This window comes from Sceloporus occidentalis, unplaced genomic scaffold (assembly GCF_023333645.1).
Source record: "Sceloporus occidentalis isolate IW3139 unplaced genomic scaffold, rSceOcc1.0.p SCAF_55, whole genome shotgun sequence".
Lineage (NCBI taxonomy): Eukaryota > Metazoa > Chordata > Lepidosauria > Squamata > Phrynosomatidae > Sceloporus > Sceloporus occidentalis.
In genome coordinates, this window is record NW_028317035.1 from 2,463,915 (window position 1) to 2,487,094 (window position 23,180).

Consider the following 23,180-nt stretch of genomic DNA (forward strand, 5'->3'; position numbering starts at 1 on the left):
TTTTACACTGTTTTCCCTGACAGCTGAAACCCTGCGTTTGTTTTGAGATCTCTTTCTTACAAGACAGATATTGCATAATACCAAACAACATAGTATATATCATATTAAAATAGGCACATTTGCTGGCAGATACACAACTAATTTAAATACTACAGTTTTGCCCACTCAACATCAATCTGACCTAATTGATAGATTAATTACTCTCCCATGGAGCAGTTTATTTGCAATTAGGGCCCGGCTGATGGCATTAGAGGACAGGAGCTATTAAACAAAATCATTTACCTTGATTTACCATTGTGTTTAAATAGCTTCTCATACAATCGACGTTTCTTTGTCTAGGCTCACGGAAGATCTAAACGAACTCCTGCGCTTTCTAGAATTTGACATAACGTTCTTGCGGAATTGTGTGTACCGTATTTGCTCCATTATGAGTTTTTTTCCAGAGCAAATGCTCTGAAAAATACCCCTCATCTTATAATCAGACCTCAAATAGAGGTCTGACTATGAGACTAAGATCCAGATCCCCCGCAGCGCTGCAGGGGACCTGGATCCTCCTGTCTGGCAACCTCAGCACTTACTTACCCCAGCACTTCCACCGGGCTCCTATCAGCGAGCGCCAGAAGCAGCGGAGGTTGCATCCGTATATACCTTCTCACTGCCGGGATAGCAGAGCCGGTTGGGTGATTGCTCCAGAAGCAAGACCGGGACCCCGGCGGCACTGTCCCATCCCAAAGCGGATCCGGTAGACTCACCTCTTCATTTTTCTGGAAGAGGCGGGGCCTAGCGGGTCACACAGCGTCATTCCGTAATCCCGTGGGAGCTGCAGTAAGCACCTGCTAAGGCATTGTAGTGAGTGAAGTGCCTTAGTTGCTTGAGTGTGTGTCTTGGTTTGGAAGTGTGTCTGAGTGGGTATATTAGTGTCTGGGTATGTAAGTGTCAGAGTGGGTATGTTAATGTCTGGGTAGATAAGTGGGTAAAAGGCATATCATTGGGCAGAGTGGCATATAGGAAGGTATAAGGCATTTCTGGGGGCATAGTGGCATATAGGAGGGTATAAGGAATATCAGGGAGGCATAGTGGCATAAAGGGGTTTAAAAGGCATATCAGGAAGGTAGAGTGGCATATAGGGGGGTATATAAGGCATTTCTGGGGGAAGGTTAGCAAGCCTGGGGGCAGATGTGCATAACTGGGGGAAGGTTAGCAAATAAAAGGAAATAAAAACAAAAAAATTTATTAACATTTACTAGTAAAACTTTTCTCCTATAGGGTCGTCTTATAATCAGGCTTTTTCTTTTTTTCCTAAATTAATATTCAGATTTTTTTTGGGAGGGGGTCCTCTTATAATCAGGGTTGTCTTATAATCAAGCAAATACGGTCATTTCTACAGCAACAGAATGTAGTTAAAATACAGAAGGCTGTCAGATACACGTGTGAACATGTTCATATCCATACTACAGGCCATTTGGCATTGGATCGATTTCACAGGGCTACACGAAGGAGATGAAATACCATCCAAATGCATTAGATCGATCATAGCCCTATCCGTTAATACCCGCTCTTGCATCGCTTACTCAGCTGTTCTGAACGGTACGAGCCAAGGGTGCCCACGATCCACTTTATTATACACAACGGCCGCGGAACGGAAGCACACAGCTGCCCCGCGCCAAGTCTTTGAGTGTCGCAAACAGGCCAGGAATTCAGTGTATCCTCGCCTGGTAACAAGTAGCTTCATTTTTAATTGAGATGCCTGGGCTCATGCTTGGATATCCAAAAACAGTGGCACATTTGTGGCCCTCGAGGACTAAAGTTGTGCAACCCTGCATTAGGAGAGGCAATCAGAACTCAGACACGAAAAGATTTCATACTACCATGTTTCAAACTAAACTAGCAGTGTTTGCTAAGGACATATTACTAGCAAGCAAGCAGGCTGGGATTACCATTCAGTCTTACTGGATACACTTTGGTTTTGATAAAGTCGTAAACAAAGTAAACTGGTAAATCTATGATATCTTTCCCTGGTGATAAAGCTTCTTAAGTCAAAGCACTGCTGTTGCTGTGTAATCATTTGGAAATATATTGGTTGGAAAGAATCATTTCTGGACCCGAGAACAATTCAAAATCATTGCCACAAAGAAAAAAAAAAACAACTCAATGAGCCATCAACACATTTATATTGAAAACAAATGATCAAGAATCAAATCTTTGACTCTATATGCAAAATATAGCATAGGTCAGGGCTTGACTCTAGGAGCCAGCTAAAAAAGTTAGGAGCCAGGATGTCCCAAGGGAATCCCCACCCCCTCTCCCTTAAATATAGGTCCACTTTCCTCAAACCCCTATTTTTTTATTTATTTAATATTTACATTTTTGTTTTCATCCCCCCCACCCACCACTCTCCTCCGACGCAACAATCCTCTCCCCGTCACGAGGAAGTCTTCTGTGAGTCCGCCCCTCGAGTGTCATGTTTTGAAAGGGGCGGGACAAAGAGCCTCACTCAGGCACTGCCACTCAGCAGCACGGCGTGTGGAAGCCGCCCGCCTAACGCCATGGCGCCTGGGATTTGTCGAGCCCTGGCATAGGTCTTCCGCAAAGCACATTCCAATGCAAAGCAGCAATGTCATAAATCACACTATATACCCAACCCACATTAAAGAGAAACCTAAAGCACTAGAGTTTACTAAAAACATATATACTGATAGGACATAAAAACATTCCCACTAGAATATTAATATTTATCGTTCTATAGAGCGCCATCAGATTGCACAGCGAGTGTGCTCGACAAGAATTTTCTTTCATCGTTTGTCCCATTTCACGTTGTGCTACAGCTCTGGACAATCTTTTCATATATTAATACATAATGAAAAAAGTGTATGTTTTGTGCCGCTACATTTGGGTATCAACAAATTCCCATTCATGCTGGGAAGGGGTCCAGAAAGAGGGAAACCCTGTATATAGCAGCCCTCTACTTGTTTTCAGTCCCAGTTTAAGCCAGTCCTTCACAAAGGTACAGTTATGTCTGCAAATTGAACACATCATAGGCAAGGACGGCTGTCCAGCCAAGCCGAAAGCTTGAAAACAGCAGAGTGAAGGGGCCTTGAATATGAATCATTGTTCCATCTTGTTGGGTTTTGGGTTTCTTTCTGTAAATGCCTATGTGACGGTCCCGGGTTAATCGGTACCGTCTGTAATAGTTATTGTTTGTGATACCTGCATTTCCCAGTATATGTTGTAATTATGGTGTGTGCTTTTGTTCCCCTTGTTTGCTACCCTGTCCAGGTGCCACATGTCCTGCCCCCTTCCCCCTTACAGAGACTACAGTAGAGATCCCCTACTGGGCTGAGTGCTAATACGCAGTCATATGCAAAGGAGGGCAGGATGTAATTCCCTTGTGTCTATTGGACGCAGTTCCCTTGTGTCTATTGGACGCAATTCCCTTGTGTCTATTGGACGCAATTCCCTTGTGTCTATTGGACGCAATTCCCTTGTGTCTATTGGACGCAATTCTCTTGTGTCTATTGGACGCAATTCCCTTGTGTGTCTATTGGACGCAATTCCCAGGGCGGTAGGGTGCTGTATTGCTATACTTCGGTATACTACAGTACGGCCGAGGTTCCTGAAGAGTTGTGTTCTCGGCTATGATCGCATATTGTCCTTTTCAGGACGATAGCCACCCTGTGTAGCTCAGTTTTGGCTAGCCACACACAGTCAAGGGGTTAATCTCTGGTGCCCCGGTGGCCATGGGGCGAAGGAAGCAACGTTTGGCGGGAGTACCCAGTCGGGGTCACAGGTAGGTCCCGTCACAGCCTATAAAGATTTATTAGTCTGCACGGGGGAATCAATAGTCCTCCCTCTCCCCATCCGCCATGAACAACCTGTCCGTATGACAAACGGGGAAACGTTGATCTGAGTGAAGTGTTTGTGGAGCTGTCCATGAGAAAAAGAAAATCCAAGGCCTCTGTGGCACTCTGCAAAAGCTACTGCACAACAGTAAGCTTAGAAATAGAGAGTGTAATATATAATAAAAATGAAGCACAGGGGTATATCTACAGTTCTCTGCTTGTTAAATATGAAACAATTGAAATGAACAATTCCTTGGTTGCCACGGTGATTGCACTAGAATTTATATTTACACATAACCACCATGCATTTGGCTAAAAACAAAGCTGGGTTTCTGCATAATGAGCAGATACCTAAGCACTGGTTGCGGTTTCTCAACACGATACAAATAGACATCAGTGGAAACGCTTAGAAAGCAATTATTTTTAGAATGGTTGCTTAAAATTGGTTTAGGAACTCTATATATTCTGGTTAAAAATGTTCTTCCAAAATGCTATGTATTTTGGTAATAAAAATAGTTAACACACACATTGGGTTGTAAAAATCGAATACACAGTGTAATGATAATCATACATACAGAATGAAATCATCGTGTATACGCTTATACACAGTTACAGTAGATTTTTATTTCTATTTATTTTATTTCACATCTAATCAAATCTGAATGTAAAAAAAAATAGATATGTATTCGAAAAAGTATATCTACAGGGATTTTATTCTTTTTTATTCTCGTTACACTGTGCATTTGTAAACAGGTCTGTTTTGTTTTTAACTATTTGTTATAAAAAATATTTATATTTATTACATTTTTTTGCCAATTTTATTTTTTAAATTTTTTTATTAACAGGAATATTTAGAGTTCCTGCCATTTTTAAGCCATCATTCTAAAGACAATAGCACACTTAAGACGATTACTTGTCTTGTGCCAGATTTCAACACAGCAATTGGGGGTAGTCGGATCTGCACATGCTCCAAAATTGTCAGTCAGCGCTGCGGTTCTCTTATCATTGCAGATGGGGAGCGCGGCAGAGTAGCTGTGAAGACTGTGTGTGTTATTGGGGTTGAAGACCCAAGAGGGATTTCCAACACTTTTTTCTGCAAATCGCTGCCTGCCACAGGCTCTCCCAAAGGGCCGCACAATCCTTTCTGTCATAAACAGAAGAAGGATGACCTACAGCTGACGACCTCCATTCAATCCAACGTTTTCCCTTCAGACATTGTGGAACTCTTTTCCTAACGGAAGAAGCAGATGGCAGAAAATGCTGCAACTAGCATGGAAACATATATACGAAAGGAAACTCTGTGAGAATGCCTTTAATAATCTGCCCAGCAGTATATACGTTGTTTTAATATTTTTTTTTAAATGGAGAAAGTTTTCAAGATCAAGTATACATCCGAAGCAAAATGCCATATAGACTCATGGTATATATATCGGATCTCACGAGGGAGGTCGGCACATACATGTTTTTACTACCGAGATCTGATCAGACACTAAGCCTCCAAACCCACTCTATATTACATCCAATGTAGTATGATTTTCCCTGACAGTTGCCTGCCAAATGCTGACCACAATAGACTTGGCCAAACTAGGTGTAGGTCATGGTGAACAACAGACTAATCCATTCCAGAATCCTGCTCTCCGGAGGCCAGATACAACGATGGGCACAAATATATAGAGTTCCGCTAACATATTTGCTGTTTGGCTTTTCATCATCTAATTTTAGGGACAGAAATAACAAAGTAACAAAAAGCACATATTCTCCAACATACCATAATTACCAAATTAAATGTTTTGGATTTTGGAAAAGTTAAACTTAAGGTAGCCAAGAAAGATCCGGTTAAATTAAAATTCCTACTGCCTAATGAAGCAAACTAAGCTCCATTTTCATTTACTATTGACCTTCAGATTTGTATCTTAGGAAGCACTAAATAAACAGCAGGTCCCCCAAGGTGGGTTCCACCAATTAACCATACCAGTCTAATCCAGTGCTAACGTCCACTGTAGATTTAACATATTCTGTAATAAATAAAAAAAGAAGAAACTTACAGTTGCAATGTTTTCATTTTAAAGTGGGTGAATGCATTATTGCATCTTTAGATTAACTTTACTAACAATACGAAGGCTTGTATCAGTACGGTTTCAATCAACTCAGTTACTGAATTGAGCATTGTAAATGATCAGCTCGGTCCTCCTTCAAGGGGAATCATGTCAGGGTGGCCTTCTTTATACAACGTAATAATAAGGAGGACATATTTAAACCTCCTGCAAACTCCTCCTTCCGTGAACACACCTTAAAATATTTACTTAGTAGTAACTGCAAAATACCATTGGTGTCATTCTGTTCTCCAACAGTCCTACATACAGCAGGGATCTACAAAACAATGCCCTCGGGTCTTTCCTACGGAATGTTCAGCTGCATATGTATGTGAACATCAAGGGAGTGAATGCACAAGAGACATAGCCTTAAGCAAAACTCACTGCATGGACTTCCCTTTAGACAGTGTTCATAGGCAGATTAATAGCCTCTGATGTCATGGTGTCAGGACTTCAGAGAAAGCCTCTAATGAACACCTTAACTTTAGTAACTGTTTTTCTTAAAGTTAACTACACGGACATCCTAATTAGTAGACACAGACAACTTTGCCTACAGGTCTCAGAATTATGAATTTTACAGGGGTTTGCAAAGCACTACTGTGTCTACGACACCTATTCGTAATACCACAGTTATGATTTGAAATTTAAGGAAGGCTGTCCATACTTCCTGTAAGCTAACTGCTCAAGCCTCATACCCCTCTCCTATGTCACATAAGGCCTGGCCTCACTCTTACTACTCTCCTACTCTTACCAGCACTGGACACATTACCTTCAACAGGGGATGTCTTGAGTTTTCGGCATATGTTGGGCACCCCACCATATGTCTCCCTTATTCGGTTCACTGCCTCCCCACTTCGCAGTTCCATGAGGTCTCGCAATTCATCCACACTGCAGCCAAAGTCCCCCTCATAGCTGCCGTCATTCACAGAGTTGGCAGGATGGTGGTCTGTGGAATTGTTTGCCATTTTGAAATAGTTTGTTTTTTTATCAATTAGCTGTATGTGTTTCCCTCCTTTTAAAATCCTTATTTTATTCTCGGGTAGTTCTTCCGTTTTCTTTCCTCTAGCGCCCCTACTATGCCGCACTCTCCATAGACATCGCTTGTGCGTGTGCCGGGGTCAACAGAGTAAACAGGATGTGCATGTTACCGGGAACGATCTTGGCGACACGACCATAGATATGGACAGCAGGAGCTGAGAACATAAAAAAGGGGGGAGGGTGTCAGATTATAAATAATAAGCATTGAACATAAATAATTCACATACTAACAATACACCAAACATACACACAAACATGCTTTCTCTTCAAACATGCGGTCACTCTGTATGTACAGTGGAGAAACAGCCATAAAATGCACAAGCAACCACGATTCCCACATTTCGCAATACACATATAAGCTCACCACGTGCATCGCACCAGGGAAAAGGGACACAAAAACGTACAACTGTCTCCTGCTGGTGCTCTCACTGTAGGTAATGTAGCTATCTTGTTGCTATGTTGTACCGCCAAGTACAACTCCGCTTTTATTTCTTAAAATACTATTTCACAATCTTCACATATTTCACAATTATAGTTCTCAGGCTTCAAAGGGCATGGCTAAAAGACATACCGGTTTAATTTAAAAAATAATAATAATAAAAAAAGGTGGATCTGTCGTTAGCCCAAGTATAAAAATAGCTGAGCTGCTGATCATCCCAACTGTGTTGACATCAACGTACCATTAAAAAGGGATACTCTAGTTATCATATGCACGTTAAGCAGCCAATCAGTATCAATAATCACTAGCCCACAGAGGAGGGGGCAGCTGCAGCCTCCACCTTAGAGAAGTTTCCCCCTCACCCCTTTTTTTATTTTTTTTTTTATTTAGATTGCATAGTCAACCCTTTCAGCCCCATTAGGATGTACCTGTACGACCTTGTGGCGAGAAGCCCATTAGGACATACAGGTACAGGTTGGCTTTGTTGCAGATGTCCCTCCTGCTACACAGGGCCTGTAGCAGCGGCCTGGACTATCCGTTGTCGGCATGTGGTTTCTAGTTGCAACATGAGCTGGCTCCAGGGGTTTGGCGAGCCATGCCTTCAGCCAAAAGTATTTAAAAAAATATTTAATATGAGATAATATGCAAAGCAGGGATGCTGCCCTCTTGAACGTAAAACATATGTCAGTCGGGTATGACTGTAACCAGGAGATAAATTGGGTCATTGTCCAGCTGTGGCACCTACAGTATAGAACAAAATTTACGCAAGTTTGTTTCTATTTCATTATAGGTTATCTATTATCACCAATGATTATGTTTCATGTATTTCTATTGCTTTAAAAGAAGGCCATACTGCACCTGAACAAAATGGTGTATAATTTGTGCAAGTTCGTCAAATACGGAAAAGGAGAATCAAGGTTTAACAAATGTATGGTAAAAAAATGAAAAACTAATTTGGTCCTTTGGTTATGAAAATCCCCGGGACTAATGGGTTTAATATGCATTCTTTTTGGTGGGGCTGCTAGAGAGACAGTAAATGAATACCAAAGTTATATAGATGCTAAACAAATGAACTTTTTCAAATTCCTGTTGCTGTTTTGTAGGGCTGAAACAACTAATCAATAAAATCAATAATCGATAATGAAAATCGATTTTTATCGATTTTATCCTTATATAATCCGACCTCAAACAGCGATCGGATTATAACACTAGAATCCAGATCCCCCGCAACGCTGCAGGGGACCTGGATTCCCCTCACTGTTGGCCAGTCTCTCACTTCCGTCTCTCTCCCCCCTCCCATACACCCCTCTGACTCCTCCCCCTCCCGACTCCCTGGTATTTTGTGAGCCTCCGTTGCTGACAGGCACTTTCACTGCAGCTTCATAGAAGCCTCAGCGTAAGTGAAGGTGAGTAACGGAGCCTGCCTGTGGGCATCGCGCAGACTCCCACCAGCTGACAGAGAATCGAGGTCTCCTGCAGAGGATCCTCCTCTCTGTCAGCTGGTGGGGGTCTGCATCGCACAGACAGCCTCCGTTACTGCCCTTCACTTCATCGAAGACTCAGCGTAAGTGCATGTCAGCAACGGAGGCTCACAAAATACCAGGGAGTCGGGAGAGAGGCAGAGTGGTGTATGGGAGGGGGGAGGAGTCAGAGGGGTGTATGGGAGCCACCCTCCCATACACCCCTCTGGCTCCTCCCCCTCCCATACGCCACTCTGCCTCTCTACCCGGCTCCCTTGTGTCTTGTGAACCTCCGTTGCTGACAGGAGGCAGAGTGGAGTATGGGAGGGGGGAGGAGGCAGAGTGGAGTATGGGAGGGGGGGAGGCAGAGTGGTGTATGGGGGGGAGGCAAAGTGGTGTATGGGGGGGAGGAGGCAAAGTGGTGTATGAGAGGGGGGGAGGCAAAGTGGTGTATGGGAGGGGGGAGGAGGCAGAGTGGAGTATGGGGGGGAGGAGGAGGCAGAGTGGTGTATGGGAGGGGGGAGGAGGCAGAGTGGTGTATGGGAGGAGGAGGAGGCAGAGTGGTGTATGGGAGGGGGGAGGAGGCAGAGTGGTGTATGGGAGGGGGGAGGAGGCAGAGTGGTGTATAGGGGAGGTAGAGTGGTGTATGGGGGGTATAATGAATTTCAGAGTGGCATATCTGGGGGAGGCAGAGTGTGAATCAGGGAGAATTTCAGGGTGGTGCAGGGCATTTGTGGGGAGCGGAGTGGCATATCAGGGTGCACAGTGGCATATAGGGAGGTATAAGGCATAAATGGGGGCGAGTGGCATATTGAAAGTTATAAGGCATATCAGGGGGGCATAAGACATATCTGGGGGTAAAAGGTATATCAGGGGGCTCAGTTGGATATCACTGGCATATCAGGAGTATAAGGCATATCGGGGGCACAGAGGCATATCAGGGGCACAGTGGAATCTCTGGCATATAAGAGGTATAAGGCATATATGGGGCAGAGTGGCAAGCTGGGGGTCAGATGTGCATAACTGGGGGCAGTTTGGTAAATAAAAGAAAATATAAACAAGGCTTTTTTCTCAGTTTTTATTGAATATGAAAAATAGTTAACATATGAATTAATATTTACTAATAACTTTGTACACTGTGTTTGGGTTCTTGTAGCTTTTATTATGTCAGTAAAATAAGAAGGTGAATAGCGAGAGGCCATTGCAATAAAGAGATGAAAGTGTAAATTGTAAGTTTTTTATTACATTATTTTAAATTTAAAAAAATTGCATTTTTTATCCGATTAATCGAAAAAATAATCGGCCACCTAATCGATTATTAAAATAATCGTTAGTTGCAGCCCTACTGTTTTGTTACTCTTTAAAATATTTATTCTCTCTAGATTTAGCAACATATGTGTTTTAAAACTTGTGTCAAATAGAGTATATCTCTAAAACAAAGAATATATATTTACTTTGCCATATGTAATACAAAAAACTGCAATTATGTAGAGAATGCTACCACTCTGACCTCAGGTGCTGTAACAAGATCAGCCTCAGCGAGCAAGCAATCAATGTAGCCATCTTGGGTTCAGTCACACAACTGAAACACCTAAGTAACATCCGTAACTAAGTCATGAGTGACACTTGACCAACGTTGATGATGTACCCATTTGGGGGATGCCGTACCTCCGAATCAGCCTAATAGTTAAAATTAAACACACAAAAACAGAAATCCAAAATTGTACTCTCTAATTCTAGGTCCAAGGTAGTAAAAACAGAAAAAGGTGTCAAATTTGTTTCATTGTACCGGTGGGATCACTGCAAAAGGTAAAAGCCGCGTGGATTCAATTTGTTGCAAAACACCCTAAAATGTGCTTGCTGGCAAATACAATTTAAAAAAAAACAAAAAAAAAAACATGCTGAAAGGAAGATGGAAGTTTTTTCTGACCACTTAAAAACGTCCTTTAATCTTTTAAAATCCACATCGGTATTAGATGTGTATAAGCAACTGAAGCAATGTTGAAAATATCTATTCTATTATCAAAAATAAGTAAACAGTTATTAAAAAAAATAAAATATATATATATATATATTGCAAACAGAATAAATTAACACGGACTGGCAACATATCCGCTTTCAGAGGTTTTTGCCTTAGCTCATTTTACGAAACATTGTAATTAAGTTGTCGTACAAAGTAAAGCTGCTCTATACAGGATGCACCTTCAAGAAGCATGACAGGGAGACACACTAACTAGTAAGAAGCTTGAACACGGGAAAGCCATCATCATTTTCTCCATGCAGGCAGCAAAGACATGCAAGATTAAAAACCAGAATGGGGCTCCCTCCAGGGCTTAACGAGCAGAAGACAAAATGTCAGCACGGGGCTATAATCACCAATAACGCTATAATAACCTAATCTGAGATTAAGTCCAGCCACACAAAACAGCAGAGGGGCGCATGCACAAGTACGCGTATATTTGATTATCTTGCAAGAAGTAAGGGAATGAGGGGAGAGGGAAGGGAATTAGGGGAAAGGGGAGGCAGAGGAGAAGGGCGGCTTACAGAGATCAAGACAGACTGGTAGAGACAGTCAAAAAAAAAAGAGAGTACTTTGTATTCTGTAGGAATAAAAAAATCATACCCATAGTCACTGTGGTTTTTATACAGATCTGATAATGCCAAGTTTCCTTAAGCATTCTGAGTCACTGCTTTATGGAACTTATAATCTGGTTTTTTTTCTCTTACATACTGGAGGCACAAGATAAAATGACTTGCCTATGGTCAAGAGCGACACAGGAATTGAACCAGGCAACCTTGCTTGTCACAATCAGTCAGTGTTCAAAAAAATAAAATAAAAATAAAAAAAATGGAGGCGCTGCTTCCCCTATGAAAACATTGACAAATGGGTAGTTTTCTTGAGCATGCAGTAGTAATGCATTGTGTTCTGCCCCAAGCAAAAAAACGTCTGAGACAGAGGGGTCGGGAGTCATAATTAGGGGAGCTGGTGACTGATTAATGGTGTGTGTGCTGCCTTCTAGATTTTCATTAAATGGCAAATAACATCTTGTGAGGACTGAACTGGAAACTGCTGCAGATCATTAATTAATATTTGGACTTCTGAGTCAGTAATTAACAAAGAGACAGGGGGAGGTGGGAAGGGCAAACACACTGTCTGAGGTGGTGGTGGGGAGGGTCTGGCAGAAGGGTGAGAAGCATGCAACCTGTGTCTTCGTGTTCTGCATAGAAGAGAACCTGTCCGCACTCTTTCATTAAACACACTGCTCTGTCAATTTACTACAGGTATGCAAAATAGGACTCAACCCCCTGCTGGATTCAAGTTCTTTCTTTATTATTATTTCTAATTTGCCTGTATTGGATTAAAAAAAACCCACAAAATAATGATTAAGTTTACATTGTCAGCATATACAAATATAAAAATTCTGCAGTTGATGACCACATTTCAAAATGTCTCTTCTTTCGATACATCTCCATTTTGTTTTCTGGAGGCTTCTCCGATTTAGATGGTGCAGTTCTGTCCCTCCTAAACACTCCTGGTGTTTCGATTTTGATATTATGCAGCTGGTTGCTGTCACGCTTGTATTCTACGGTCTCTTTTGAAGGTGGTGGGAGTGCAACCGGTACTTCAAATTAATTCTCCCATGTTCGGTGCATTTGGAGATTAGTCTAAATTTCTAATAGTGGCCGACCCTTCGCATAATCAACGCAGCCTCACAGCTTGCATCCTCTAACCAGCCCCACTACTGAAAAGTCAGAAGTGAGTGAATGAGTCAGTGCAGGAGAGACACAGACAATGGGTGTGGGTGGGGAGAGAGACGGAAAAAAGGCAAGAGGGAGGGTGTGGGGGGTGATTAATGTGGAGGGAGAGGCCTCAGCTAGCACTGCAGATAAACCTGCCCAGAATATTAAACCCTGCATGGGGAACTCCAGCTCTTGACATCACTAACATGGTCTTCTATAGTCCACACAGGAAGGCAGCAAATAGCTCAGACTCAGGCCAAGCTACAGATGCTTGCCATCTACCTGCAGAATACCACAATAAAAGTTTCTCACATTTGATCAGTGCGAAATGAGCAGATCCTAATGGCAACACTAGAGCAATTAACTACTTGTTTGTGTGTGTGCAGGGTGTGTGGGGGAGGCACAGGGAAGGCATTGTAATGCATTGTGGCACAGATGTATTATCTAAATTGGATGACCATTAACAGAAGGCAGATTTGTACAGAATATTCCCTTTCTGTATATCTGCTCCAGAGGGGGATAATAAAGTACTGCGCTATAAATAATTATTGTCTGCAACAAATAAAGGAGAACAGCTATAAAAGGGAACTCTCTCCCGCCTTCATTTTTCCCCAAACACTACTCTGTCTTTTCCTCTGTCATAGCACGTCTTTTTACCGATTCCCCCGATATTCAGTTTCGGCTCTCCCTTGTGTTCACTGCATCCTTCCAGAACCGCAAGAAGTACTGATCTCCTGTCTAGGGCAGGAAAGCAATATTCCACATTAACTCTTTACACCATTTTCTGCGATTTGGATCTGACTATATGATCAGACTACATTGCAAATTAAAAACGCTTTCCTGTACTTATGTTGTTCCAAACGTGTACTGATAGAGAAACACAAAAGGTATATGCATCCGACAAGCACCAACACAAGGGAGTCCCTAAATCCAGCGGTAGAACCACCAATGGGGCAGAAGAGACTAACTACTGTGGGTCAGCAAAGCTAAAGAGCTTGCAAAAGTTGCTGCCAGCAGACAGTTAAATAATTTATTATTTAGTATTATATTTTATTTATATGGTTTCAACAGATTCCACAACACTGTGCTACAAATTGTCCCTACAATGCCCAGATTAAAGTAACTATTTTTCACAACAATTTTGCCAACCACATACAAAAGCCGAAAAGCATTTTTATGATACAATGCATTGTGAAAAAGTGCATGCGTTATCCATAAAAACATTAAATTAAAAATAAGATTAATAAAAAAAATAAGGACGTAAAAAAAATGAAACAAGAAAAAGATAATCAAATGAGGCATCTCTGCATGTTTCGGGCAGCATTTCTACAAGATTTAATGAAATAGGAGTAAAGACGACGTTTAGATGCAGTGATAACGTGATTGGTCACGGTACAATTCATACCATGCACCATTACATTTGTGCCGATTATTTACATTCTATTGAGGCACAAATCCTCTGACATACCAAGTAAACACTGCTGTATGAAGTACAACACTCAGCCAGCCATAGATCCACATGCACTTTCGGTGTTGTACACATTTGAGCTTGGATGCTAAGGGATGCCTACCGTGCACATTTACAAGCACATAGGCTAATGGCATTCAAGCAGGATTTCAACATTTACATTTTAAATGAAGAATATGTACTGCAGCTCCATTCACAACAAATTGCCAAGTTTTGTATATTTCTGAAGAGCAGCAATGGTTATAATAAAAGCCTGGAGATTCATGGATATTTGCTGGAATGTAAATGAATACGGGAAGGACAGATTTTATGTGATGAAAGAACAAAATGTGCATGCTGTAAGTCAGAAGACGGCGGAGAGTATGTGAAGTGAATACTGTACGTGATTGATCTGGGCTGTGCAATGAGTTATTTATGTATGTGGGTGTTTTAGGTGCTGCGTGGGAGGCTTGATGTGCGAGTGAGAGGAGGATTTCGAATGTAAGTGGAGGAGGTAACACGCCTTACTGTCTTGCTTAGCATACATGCATTACATGTGTCTAACATAGGGGCTAAGCTTGTGAGTGCAGCAAGACAAGAATTCAAAACATGTAATAAGGCTCATCTTTATTGCCAAAGAACTTAATCTAAATCAATATGCCTGTGTATATTTTACTAATAAATAATTTATGTATTTAGGGACAGAAACAAATTATTAGTGTCATAAAAAGAAAAACAGGGGAAAAAAACCACCAGCATGAGGAAGGAAAAAGGAAAAATATTCGCTGCACCAAAGCAGTTTTGAAGGTGCTGTGGTTACACACATTCACGTGCACCGTGGATTCCCTGGTTAGTTTTGTCACACACAGTGACAGATACTGTATAGTACACACATGAACGATGGAACACTGGACACACAAGAAACAAACGCAAGAAAAGCCCATGTTACAAAACGAAAGCCTTCGTTTAGGTCCATGTGATAGAAGAATTGAAAATAGTAGCCCCCTTAAGACTAGAAAAACAGATTGGATTAAAACAGAGATACAATTTAACATTTTCACAAATTCTGCGTGTGTATAGATCCTGGCACGAAGAATAAATGCTGGCGTGAAGAAAAATATATCAAACATAATAAATAATAAGAGGAATGCCAATCTAGACAGGGAGCCAAAAACTAGGTAGGGGTGCAGGCACGGCGCCCACGGATCAGGCATTATAGGCGCAGTAGCCTCAGGAGTAGTTCACACAGGAGCTAAGCTTATTGGTATAAAGAATTTAGGACATCAATGTTCCAGTTTGGGAAGACGCCAAAGGCGTCAGCAACACATTGCAAGCACTCTGGGTGCGTTGGTATACACAAGTGTACAAGCTGTTCATTCTCACGAGAGCTGTAGACACTGCACAATAATTTACAAGGGAAATATAATTACACATGCACACTATAAAGATAGCCTCGATCAGTACAGTGTTCAGCCCAACTCTTTTCTTGGCGCGGACCAGACACAAAGCAGTCAATGATGTGACGAAGCTGTGCAGATTTATGGCAAGCTGGGGACTATTCTAAAGAGCAAATCAAACCCATGGTAAATGAGTATTAGCACTCCAATTAATCAAATTCCACTGTATTCCTTTTAACATTAATAGGTTCTTTAACGTTGTCATAGATTAGAGGATGTCTACCTGTCACCGGCGATGATGAGCATTCAGCGGTGGGCAAAGTATTATTGTATAATTGCTCTCTGACTTGCTGCTGTGCAATATCTTCCTTACAGCTGAATGACAAATACAACCCCACCATTATCTAGAATGTCACATTCTGTCTACTGTACTCGCATACTGTATTTTAGCATGTTCATCTCCAACACGCATTATAATCCATTATTTCCAGAAGGAAGATGATAAACGTGACACTTTCCAGTTCAATTTACGTAGAAAAAAAAACTGGCCACCCTCCACCTTGTGAACAAGCCTACATGATCTCGAAAAGTGCCCTCGTACTATATATAGCAGTGTGACTACAGGGAACAGGGGAATCCGCCTCAACCCCTCTTGGGGAAAAGGAGGAGTTGAGAGTTTGCCAGAAAAAAAAAAAAAAAAAAAAAAAAAAAAAAAAAAGACGGGTTGCCCTGGGCCCCTTGTCAAAAATACATCTGATGGTATTTGGCAACATAAGGCTACTTCACAGCAGAGTAAAGGCTTCCTTTGTCTTTGCGGTTTCCCCTAATATCACAGAACATGCGTTGCCACACCCCAGTACCTATCTAATCGGTAGCTCTAAGCGTGCACAATATATCTATACGATTAGGCACATCCTAACTGAACTCTCCTCGTCTGCCTTAACCCTCGCCATCCTCATTTATATCGCAGAGCTGTCTGATGGTAAAGCAGACTGATTCGGGAATATCATATTACTTCCTTTACAATCTATACATCCACGGCACATACAAATGTGCAGTCTTTGCCCCCCCCTCCGTTTGGCTAAAAGGGATGGGGGGTGAATAGAGATAGGGAAAGGGAAGTAAAAAGGTAAACAATAGACCCTCTAGTTTGTAAGCTTGCAAACAGGAGCCTCTTTACCTAACGTATCAGTTTGTCAGTTCTAGTTTTGTCATACCTTTGAATGTACGCACTGTAATAAGCGCTATATAAAAAAGTTAATAAACCTAGAATTATATTTTAAAAAAGCAGCTAAAAAATATATACGTGAACAGTGGAAAGAGATGAAAGTAGGAGCAGACTTCTTAGTAACCTGGACAAATATGAAAGACAACGAGGGGGGGGGCACAAGAACAGATGAGCTCTAAATTATACACACCCTGCTCCCTCCAACCGCCTACGCTTTCACCACACCCTTCGTGTTGCAGCGTAAGAGTTAAAAACCAAACCACAGTCTGGAAAACATAAAGCAGAACTCCCAGCAAGCTTTGCTCCTGAGAATGAGGGGGCCGTGTTCCATTTATAAACTGTTCCATGCTGTAAGCAGGTCCAGTGACAGAGAGAGGAGGAGAAAGACGGCACAGAGAAAGAGAGAAGGGATGACCAGGAGCAGAAATAGCAACACAAACAGGAGAAAAAAAAAAAATAAGTTAAAAAAAGGAAAGGAGAGAACGGGTGTAGAACTTGTATGGAATGAAAAAAGAATGATGGACCAGTCGCAGTTAAGTCCAAGAGAGAGAGTGGAGACAGATTTAAAAAGGAGAGCGAGGGGTGTTAAGAGCAGTGCGAACACACTGGGCTGCAAGTAAAACTAATCTTATATTACATACATAAGGCAAGGTGGACATTGAAACGCTTCATGTACTTAAGTACACAAGTGATGATGATAAGCAAGCAGCAAGAGAATACCATGGATGGTGCTAACGCCATGCACATATCTGCCCTTCCTTTTCTTTTTAAAGCACGGTTTTGATCTCTTTGACCAGGCGACAGAGAAATGAGATAATCAATTACAAAAGGGAACTGGCTGCTGGCCCAGAGAGTTACCAGGCCAGGGAAACAGAAACAAAGAGAGGGGCAGGGACAAAAAGAGTGTATCTGAGGGGAAAAGAGAGGGTTGGAAAATAGCTCAAAAAAAAAAGGGAATGACATGGAATACGGGGGTGGGTGCGGGGCGATATAAAATAGGAGGGCCAGTCATAAAATAGTCATAAAAGATGTGGAATGGGGAATGCAGGAGAGAGCAGCAGGGTAGAAAGTACGAGGGTTGGGTCGCTAACAGAGATAGGAACAGAAAAATATAAAAGACAGTATATCTGTAGGAAGACGAGAGAAAACATTAATTTCTGCATGGGCTGCATTCAACTTGGCCACCAGAAAGCGGGATACTAAGGAGATGAGAGAGGTAGGGAGAGTTCGATCAATGCTCTAAAGCAGACCTGGGCAAAGCACGGCCCGCGGGCCACATCCGGCCCGCTGAATAGCTCGGACCGGCCCGCAAAGAGTGTCCTGGTGACTCACCAATGAGTCCGGTGTCCCCCCCCGCCCCGGTCACTTACCTTAAACTCCTGTGTTGGAAGCGTTTGTCTCGGGTGCCGGCGCTTTACGCTGGGCGCCGGCATATGACGTCAGACGCCGGCGATCAGCAGTGAAGCGCCGGCACCCGAGACAAACGCCTCACGCTTCCAACACAGGAGTTTAAGGTAAGTGACCGGGGCGGGGGGGGAGATCCTGAGAAGGGGGGGTTAGGGAGTTAGAGGGGAGATACTGAGAAGGGGGGGTTAGGGAGTTAGAGGGGAGATACTGAGAAGGGGGGGTTAGGGAGTTAGAGGGGAGATACTGAGAAGGGGGGTTAGGGAGGGAGGTCTTACTGTGTGTGTGTGTCTTACTGTGTTTGTGTGTGTGTGTCTTACTGTGTGTGTGTGTATCTTACTGTGTCTGTGTGTGTCTCACTGTGTCTGTGTGTGTCTTACTGTGTCTGTGTGTGTCTTACTGTGTCTGTGTGTGTCTCACTGTGTCTGTGTGTGTCTTACTGTGTCTGTGTGTGTCTTACTGTGTCTGTGTGTGTCTTACTGTGTCTGTGTGTGTCTCACTGTGTCTGTGTGTGTCTCACTGTGTCTGTGTGTGTCTCACTGTGTCTGTGTGTGTCTTACTGTGTCTGTGTGTGTCTTACTGTGTCTGTGTGTGTCTTACTGTGTCTGTGTGTGTCTTACTGCTTGTGTCTTACTGTGTTCATAGCTTATTCAGTTATTGTAATAAATATTTTAGCCCATTTTTTAGCTCAAAATATTTTTTCCTTTTTTTTCTCCTCTAAAATCTAGGTGCGTCTTATCAGCAGGTGCGTCTTATAGAGCGAAAAATACGGTATGCACTCCGAAGCCTTGTTCATTTTGTTCACTTCTGTGCTGTGCTAATAGTTATTCAGGCCTTACTTATTCAAGCACCTCTACCAATGACGTAGGCTTGAATAACTTTATTAAAAACAGCACATAAGTTAACAAAATGGACAAGGCTTCGGAGTTTGTAGTTTGTAGAGGTCTGGCCCTCTAAAACCATTCCAATTTCTCATGTGGCCCCATGGGAAAATTAATTGCCCACCCCTGCTCTAAAGGGAGGGGTCCCAGAGAGCTTTCAACACGTCTGGCATCAAATGGATATTTGTCACTGTTTGTGTCATTTCTTTTTAAACCATTCGCAATCCTAACATTGTGCAAGTGCCCATTCACTTATGCATTTTTCTTAGGGTCACTTCCATTATGTATCACCTTGCACCCCATCACATTGCTTCCATACAAACACTATACTTCAGCAACATGGCTATTGCCAAAAAAAAAATCAAAAAAAAAATCTGGCAACTCGTTTAATTATCTTATATAATAAATGCACTTCGGCCCTGGACACTAAAAAAAGTAAATCGATGAAACCGTGTTAGGGTGCTATTCTGGTATGTCGCATAAGATTACGGCATCATTTGCACAGAGCCGCATCATTGTGGGGTGTTTAATGTTTGAATAAAATAAAAGACATGGTCAGTGGCGGAACTACTGGGGTCGCGACTGCGACCGGTGCCGAGCGGTTGCTGAAAACGACCGCTCGGCAACTCTTGGGCCCCCCTGACTAACAGAAATCCAGGATGCCTCTGATGTCATATACCGGCGCTCAGCAGTGAAGCTCCGGCACCCGAAAAACTCCTCACGCTCCCAACACAGGAGTTGATGGTAAGTGACCTACAAAGGGGGGATAGGGAAGGAGTGGGTAGATCGTGAGAAGGGGGGGGGAGAGGGTAGATCGTGAGAAAGGGATAGATGGGGTGGGGGGGGCCTTAACAGATTCTCGCACCGGGGCCCTGAGGTTTCTAGTTACACCCCTGGACATGGTGCTACCTGACAGGACATAAAAGTCCAATCTACTGGAAAATATGACATCATTATTCACTAGAAATCATCTGGGAAAAAATAATAATACGCGTCGTACGAAACCTACTAGGTTATGTGCAGGCCCGGACTGGGACAAAAAATAGGCCCGGGCATTTGAGACTGAGCAGCCCATTTTTATTTATTTATTTATTTATATGCCAGAGATGCCACTGTGCCCCCTGATATCCCTTATACCTCCTATATGACACTCTGTCCCGTGATAGAAAAACTGACAGCGCTAAAATAGGTATGAAAATATATGCTTTAATAGACAAAAAAAATAGATAATACATAATACAATATCAATATATATATATAAATATATGGACAATACAAGCAATAAATCAAATATTACAGCAATCAAAAAAAAATAAAAAAAAATTCAAGAATGCACATAATTAATAGATCCCGAAAAAATTATATCTGCCCACCAGGGGTTAATATATCAACAGAAGAAACATGGGGCAAATAAGCAAAAAAATAAAGATAATACTCCAGGCTAAGCTTACCCAGTGGTGCTTATTTGCCCTGTTTTTCTTCTGTTGATTTATTAACCCCTGTTGGGGCAGATGGAAGTGAAGTAGTGGAAGTTGCGCACTAAAATCCAAATTCCCCGCAGCACTGCAGGGGACCTGGATCCTCTCTCGCAGCCAGTCACAAACTAAGAAACTCAGACCACGCCAACTGAATTGCGGCGCTCAGCCAATCCTCTAGGCTGAGCAATGTGACTAAAAAAAGTCATCATACACGGGACCCCTGAAGCCACAATCTAGTGCCACAAATCCTTTTTAATAAGATACGCAGGTTGAAATAAGAGTAAATAACACAATACCTTTACTTTTGCTGGGCCTAGAATGTTTTGACCTCTGAAGTGACAAATTCAGGAGGGCGTTTTATCTCTGGATAAGTAAAAATTAAATAGTTCAATTTAATCCTACAGAAAGTAAAGAGCCAGAAAACAGATGACTAAATACACATCAGGACAGGCTCTGTCACCCAGTCAGTCACACACACACACAAGGACAGGCTCTGCCACACCAACACCTAAACACAAACACCAGGACAGGCTCTGCCACACTGACACCCGCATCCGGAGGGTTTTCACGGACGCTTTCCCTTTGATTTAGGTGATGGCCGCAGCTGGCTCTCTTGTGTATTGATGCTGCCAGCCCCCACGTGTATTTATGCACTCAAGAGAGCAGCCCCACTTTAGTATTGATTTATGTGATGCACTGATGCCCCAGCCAGCACTCGCTTGTGAATTAATGCCCCCACACCCTTGCGTATTGCCCCGTCAGCCAGCCCTACATTGTGTATTTATGCCAGCCACCCCCCTTAGTATCAAATCAGACCTGGCACCCAGACCTGCCTAGGACCCAGATTGGAAGAATAGGACTTGCCATCTTTGGCCCCAAAACAGCCCGCCTGTGGCATCTTTGGCCCCAAAACAGCCCGCCTGTGGCATCTTTGGCCCCAAAACAGCCCGCCTGTGGCATCTTTGGCCCCATAACAGCCCGCCTGTGGCATCTTTGGCCCCAAAACAGCCCGCCTGTGGCATCTTTGGCCCCAAAACAGCCCGCCTGGGGCATCTTTGGCCCAAAAACAGCCCGCCTGCGGCATCTTTGGCCCCAAAACAGCCCGCCTGTGGCATCTTTGCCACCAAAACAAGGCTGTTTTGGTGGCAAAGATGCCACAGGCGGGCATCTTTGCCACCAAAACAGCCTGCCTGTGGCATCTTTGCCACCAAAACAGCCTGCCTGTGATATCTTTGCCCCCCTTACACATCCATGCTATCACACACACACATATTAATTCACAAATATTTACTCACTAATTCACAGATAATCCATTCACTCATTCAGATATTCATACATTGATACTCATTAATTCCCTCATTCAGACACTCATTTACATATACTCATTCACAAACATTCATTCACTCACTCACTCCTTCACAGATACTCATTAATTCACTCACTCAATCTCAAACACTCCTTCATGCAGCCTCCCCTTACCTGAACAACTGAAGATTTAGAGTACGTGCCACTCGGCGCTCGCAGACCAACCTGTTCTTCTGCACAGGAGGAAGCAGATGCGCAGCAGGGTCATGTGACGTACGTCACGTGATTCTTTTGGATTCCTGCGTCCCCGGCATCCTCGGCTAGTCAGTAAGTAGCGGGCCCCCGCGGAATTAATCGTGGGGGTTGCACGGGCCCCCTAGAGTGGCGGGCCCGGTCGCAGCTGCTGCAGGGTTAAGGGGCAGGTGCCCCTTTTGCCCTGCGTTATAGACGGCCGTAGAGGCCCAGTCAGTCCGGTCCTGACTGGGCCTATTTTAAGGTAGGGGCTTGGAGCTGCAGCTCCATCAGCCCCTAAATCAATCCGGCCCTGCCGCGGCCCGGCCCACCGGGCAAATGCCCGGTGTGCCCGATGGCCAGTCCGGGCCTGGTTATGTGTCTTCAACATAAACCAATGCATAATAATTGCACACTTCACTATGATGGGCTGAGTAGGCACTGCATAGCGAGTACTTAAAGTAGAGAGACTTCTTGAAAGGCACCTTGTAGATTTAAACTATAGTGAAGAAGGCGAGTCGACATCTTCAAGTTAACTTCAATTTGCAGGTTTAGTAAATACACCCAAATATTGCAACACCTTATAGAACAATCCACATTTTTCAGAACCTACCCAAAGATACCTGACATATTTATATAGTAAACGCCAAGCTCTTGCTATAATGCAGACCCACCTAGCTACACCTAGACCAGGGCTGCACAACTCCAGTCCTTGTGGTGCACAAGCAGGCCATGGCTTGGGGAATCCCAACACATGCACAGGCCTCTCAGTTTAAAAAAATCATTAAATAACTTGCTTTCAGACAGGGATCTGTGGCCCTTGGGGACCAGAGTTGTGCAGCTCTGACCTAGATGCAATAACTATACTAGATCATATTATCGTCTCTCAATGCATTGCAGGGGGAAGAAAAGTATAATTTAAAAAGGATGCAACTATCATATGTATGAAAATGCATATGCCAGTTGAGGTGTCCTTTTTAGAATGCATGGGGCAAACAGTATACAAAGCACCCCATGGACATGTAATATTCAGAACCTACTGCAGCACACAAAAAATGACAATTCTAAAAATCCTGCAGAACCTTGTATACAGCTTGCCAAGCTATATAAATAGTGCATTTTTTTTACAGTGAAGGCAGAGTAGTAATTCAGATTATAGAGTCTGTGTAGTGATGCATATAAAAGCAAAGCCTTGTATA

General features: G+C 42.9%; 1 protein-coding gene across 1 annotated transcript in view; it reads right to left on the reverse strand.

The window, feature by feature from the left end:
- LOC149287918 (plasma membrane calcium-transporting ATPase 4-like) overlaps positions 1-6,897 on the reverse strand; it is a 29,564-nt gene extending 22,667 nt beyond the window's left edge. Inside the window, exon 1 of the mRNA XM_089492333.1 lies at positions 6,702-6,897. Coding sequence (XP_089348459.1) covers positions 6,702-6,897 — 196 coding nt within the window. The remainder of the gene's footprint in view (positions 1-6,701) is intronic.
- Positions 6,898-23,180: the final 16,283 nt, after the last annotated feature.